Below are 4,875 nucleotides of genomic sequence, written 5' to 3'. Positions count from 1 at the left end.
CTACAGTTGAACCTTTATTGAACTTTATAAACTTCATTTGGTATTTTACCATGTGTTTCAGTGAATCGAAGTTTTTTAGCTCATTAGATCATCTCTGTGGTATCCTTTTAGCAAGATCTTTACTTTTTTAAATTGCTACTCAAGTGAAATTAAGAGCTGTGAAACTTCGCAACACAAATGCTTAAGAAAACCTGTCTAGTGCCCACACTTGGTTCTAAATGAAAAATATTTAAATTAGCTGGAATATTTTTTAAACTGGTGTATATGATAAACAGTTTAGAAATAATGTCTTGTCCTGATGTTTCAGAACAAACCTGTTAACAACCATAAGCAGTTGGGCCCATAATCCAGTTATTCAGGTAAGCAATTTGCATGTAGGTTTAAAAAAATCTCATTTGCTTGTAAATTAAAATAATTGTTGGGATTTTTTAGGTAACAGTATAATTTCACCTTGCAAGAATATGGTCATAAAACAGATTGCATTTTTCTGTCAGAACAGTAACAATGTAAAGAAAAATATACTTGCATAAAAGAATCTTAGCATTATTCTTTGAATTTAAATACTTTAACATAAACTTTATCTGGATCTTTACTCCTACCCACTTTTTCCCTCTAGACACAAAAGAAAACAGTCCAGAAATTAACTATTGGCACTTATAACTAATAAACTTTTGATTGCTTTATGCAGGTTCAGTTCCAGCAGTTTCAGTTTTACAGTTGCCTGTGCTGCCCTTTGCAGACTGAGACTTCACATTTGATCTAAAAATGTTCAACTCTGCAGACATGGTCTTTTCATTGGATAATTTATTTTATGAAAGACCGGATACGAGACAAGGGTAAATCTTTATTGTTGGATATATATATATAATTGTTTTCCATGTTTTTCCACACTATGAATCATTTTACAGCAGATTTTTTTCTTTTAACTCACTGTTTTTGTCTCTTGATAGAAACATGGGGCTAGAAACTCCCAGGTTCATAAGCCATACTTTGAAATGTTTTTCCAAGCACAGTGAATGATGTAGGTGTATCTTAAGGCTATAAGAAATGAGGGTTAGGAGCAGCTTCACCTCTGTAATGTTATGTGATTAAAAATCACATGAATTGAAGGATGTTTTTTAGCCAGAGAAACAGTAGGTTATTTAGGATTAGTGATTTTGAGCTAGATGTTGTGGAGGGGGCTTAAAGAATGCTTTTACCTTACATTTGTGTGTTATAAATAGGTATCCAGAACATGAAGAGCGTGAAATTTGGTGTATTGCACCTGCTCCAGCTATTGATGAAATTCCATCTGCAGAGCAGTTAGAGATGGAGCTGGAAGAAAACACAGCCAACACTCCAATGGGTAAAATATCATAGAATAGATTCATTGGAAAGGTTGGAAAAGACAAACCTTTAAGCTGGTCTTAAATGCTGCTGCTGCTGCTGTTGAAGTCGAACCATAGGCCTAACACCGCAAAGTCCCAACTAAACCATTATATTTGACATTCATTTAAAGTTACTTAACAAATGATCAGCTTGACAGGTAATTCCTCCTCTTTTGCCATGAAATGCAAAATTTCTAGGTGTGCAAGTATAGAGAAAGAATGTACTTCAGTCAAAAATGGTATTAAGTGTTTGGAGCATTATCAGTCCTCCTTGGGCATGCACAGGCCGCAAGTTTACTGTGCACCAAGTGAGCAAGGTAAGAAGTATAATCAAAATGCAGTTACTCCACGTTGTTTCACAAAGTATTTATAGCCCAGTGGGAAGCAGCTCTAAGAGCATAATGTTACTGATTTATGGCATTCTCTATTTGGGAATCATACTAAAACAGAATGGGGTTTTTCCTCCTTTATGCAAGAGCAATTCCATTAAGAGCTACTAACTGAAATAAGCTTCCTGGTGTTTGTAGAAACAGAACTGTTTGGCTTCTGTCACAAACAGACCTTTATGATTTTGAGTTTCTAGGTGGGTAACACTGAAATTAATAGAGTTCAGAATAGAGCTATTTTATTATCTTGTTGCATTCAGTTGCTTATTTCTGCTCTTGCCCTTTGCCTTCCTTCTGCCAACAGCAATGCTTGTTGATCTGGTCAGCCAGATCAGGAAACTGATCCTACTGAGAACTAACCCAGCAAAAGGGGATAATTAACCAAGATGGCTATGAAACCAGCATCAGTACCAGTTCTGACTGCTGAGATTACAGGATTTATCTCACACCTCTTTGTAGCAGAAACTTCAAGCTTGGGCATTGTGTCATTTTTTTAAAAGACCATCTTTATTCTGTTACAGGGTGAAGAGTTTCTATCTTACAAACTACTCTGAGGAAAAGTTTTGATCCTTTTCTTTGTATAGGAAGCGTAGGAAGTGACCCTATTTTTCTTACTTTTTAATTTACAACAGATCATTATAGTCATCAGTATGAGTCATAAAATATACACTACAGTTCTTGCTATAAGATAGAAATACAGTTCATGTAATATATGTGAATTTGGTTGATTCTGTGTGAAAGATATTTGATTAAATTACTATGAATAAGAATAGAAATAATAATGTATTGTTTTTGTAGGAGGGAGAAAGCACCAGAAGTTTATACAACAATGTAAGAGTAACACTGAGGAGGTAGAAGATAAATCATCAGTACCTGTTCATTTTGGCATAGCCTCTGAAAAAGAAGTGCTACAATTAAGTGTAGGAAAAAGGGACAAAATTAGTTCTCAGCAGAAAAATATTAAAATGGTTTCATTGTTTCTCTCTTCTGATGAAGATAAATCTAAAACAGGAAATGAGTTTTCTCAGCCACCTGGTGCAAATTTTTCACAAAATAAAGCATTAAGTAATTTTCTAGGAAACAGTGATGATGAGAGTGTCCAGTCAACATTAAGAAAAAGGTATGTGTCCAGGCAACTCCCATGATTTATCACTGTCAGAATCATAGTATTGTTTTAGAAAAATCTGTTAAACACAGAGTTCTGGATCCTTCAGTTGGAGGTACTTTAACAGGGCTCCAGACACTAATTCTTTTCAGTATAAGGAAAAAAGATGTTCCTTTTCAGCAATATTTTAGTACTTTAGATGCATCCTGAGCTCAGCCCCAGCTGAGAAAAGTAAGTGTGAGGTTAGTTGCTTAAATTTTAAAGAAACTGTTAGATAACAAAGGGTTTTCCAAATACCACTCTGGGTTCTTTATCCATATGGTAACAAGCAAGGAGTCAGATCACTTGCTTTTCAGAGCAGAGGTCAGTTAGACAGGAACACCTTGAGCAGTTCTCAACATGATTTCAGTGCTGCCTGGGATGAGATGTTTCACAGATAAACTGTTCTTCTATGCCCAGCTCTTTTCTCTCTCTTTTTATTCCCCAGTACCTGTATGTCTCTGTTGGGTTTAATTATGCAGAGATTGAAAGTTAATCTGCTACTGAGAGTCAGATCCCATCTGGACAGGCAGTTTATTCTTTCAGGTTCTTTCTGGAATGAAAGTAATTTAAAATGTATCTTAAAAGGAATCTTCAGGTAGAAATGTGTCAGATCAAATAAAGTTAGATACAACAACAATAAAAGAAAATTGTATTTACTAGTTTTGCTTCTAATACAGGCATACATCTTTTAAAAATATTAGAGAAACTGTGTAACATTGCAAGGAACTAATGAAAATCCTGGATCCCTTGCAGGTTGTTTAAAATGTCTGGTCATACATGCAAAAATACAGAATTTAAAGATGGTTCTGTTGATGTGAAAAAAATTGATACTTACTTAAACACAAGTGAAAACATGAAAGAATTGAGAAAAGAAGGTTTATGGAGAAATAATCATCATGCTCCAATAACTAAAGATTTAGATTTTACTCTGCATTGGGTAAATAATGAAGACATTGTGTCGGAAAATAGAATGAAAATTCAATCAATTTCTAATGCTTCAGAGATTCTGGATATGACAGGTAATTATTTTTGTTCTATTTTTCTAAAAAAAAAAATAGTCCACTGTCTGCCTTTGATACATAATAATAATGGATATCCAAAATCTGGGGAGATAAAGAACATTTTCCCACCAGCTCAAGGTGAGGTAATTGGCTGAAACTGATCGAATGTATTGCAATGCAACTTAATTGCATTGTTGTTTAATATGAACTGGCTCAACAATTTATGAAGAGTCACATTTTCAGAAGTGCCAAGTCATGTAAACCTTTTGAAAATGTCACTTCACATCAGTCCCCTAAGCAATTTGAAAAAGAGCAGCCTTGTCCCTTCATGTGGTAAAGAGTCTCATCTTCATTTGAAACCAGAAGTTGAACATGAAATGTTTATTTGTGGTGAGGCTCATACCTGTATCTTTGTAGAAACAAATTTTAAATAGGAGACATCTAGAAAATGGAGGGAAGTGGTGAGAATGTTGATGAAATGATAAAATACTTGTTTCAGAAATTGCTTTTGGTTTTTATAGTTTTTTAACTAAGTGTGGTTTATTTCTAGAGTTTAAACTTTTTGGAACAGGGTCTCATTGCATCTGTGGAATGTACCTTGTGTACCTGGCTAACTGTTACAAAAATATGTAGAAAATCAGTTCTAGCAGAATATTCTAGGGCAGAGCTGTGGCTTAGGATGGGATTTGGAAACAGGTCAGGAATGGAAAGTGTGATTCCTATCTGATTGCCTTATGAGCCATGGTGGATGAGGGGAGGGCAGTGGATGTCATTTACTTTGCCTTCAGCAAAGCTTTTCATAGAATCGTACAGTGGTTGAGAAACACTGTCTTCCACAACATTCTTGTATCCAAGATGGACAACTGCATGGATATGAGAATGGCTGGCCAGGCTCAGAGGTGGTAGTTAAGGGGTCACACTCTGCCCACATGTCTGCTGCAAGTGCAGGACTGCAAGGCTCTGTCCTGGAGGAG

The 4,875-nt window shown here is 35.4% G+C and overlaps 1 protein-coding gene across 1 annotated transcript in view; it reads left to right on the top strand.

Annotated features, from left to right (window-relative positions):
• The first annotated feature begins 765 nt into the window (after positions 1 to 765).
• Positions 766 to 4,875, top strand: part of HFM1 (HFM1, ATP-dependent DNA helicase homolog (S. cerevisiae)) — a 29,859-nt gene continuing 25,749 nt past the window's right edge. Inside the window, exons 1-4 of the mRNA XM_009084990.1 lie at positions 766 to 836; positions 1,224 to 1,345; positions 2,552 to 2,873; positions 3,654 to 3,919. Of these exons, the coding sequence (XP_009083238.1) occupies positions 766 to 836; positions 1,224 to 1,345; positions 2,552 to 2,873; positions 3,654 to 3,919 (781 nt within the window). The remainder of the gene's footprint in view (positions 837 to 1,223; positions 1,346 to 2,551; positions 2,874 to 3,653; positions 3,920 to 4,875) is intronic.

Source organism: Acanthisitta chloris, unplaced genomic scaffold (genome assembly GCF_000695815.1).
Source record: "Acanthisitta chloris isolate BGI_N310 unplaced genomic scaffold, ASM69581v1 scaffold27921, whole genome shotgun sequence".
NCBI lineage: Eukaryota > Metazoa > Chordata > Aves > Passeriformes > Acanthisittidae > Acanthisitta > Acanthisitta chloris.
The sequence above is the reverse complement of the archived record's forward strand: the minus strand, read 5'-3'. Positions and strand labels throughout refer to the sequence as shown.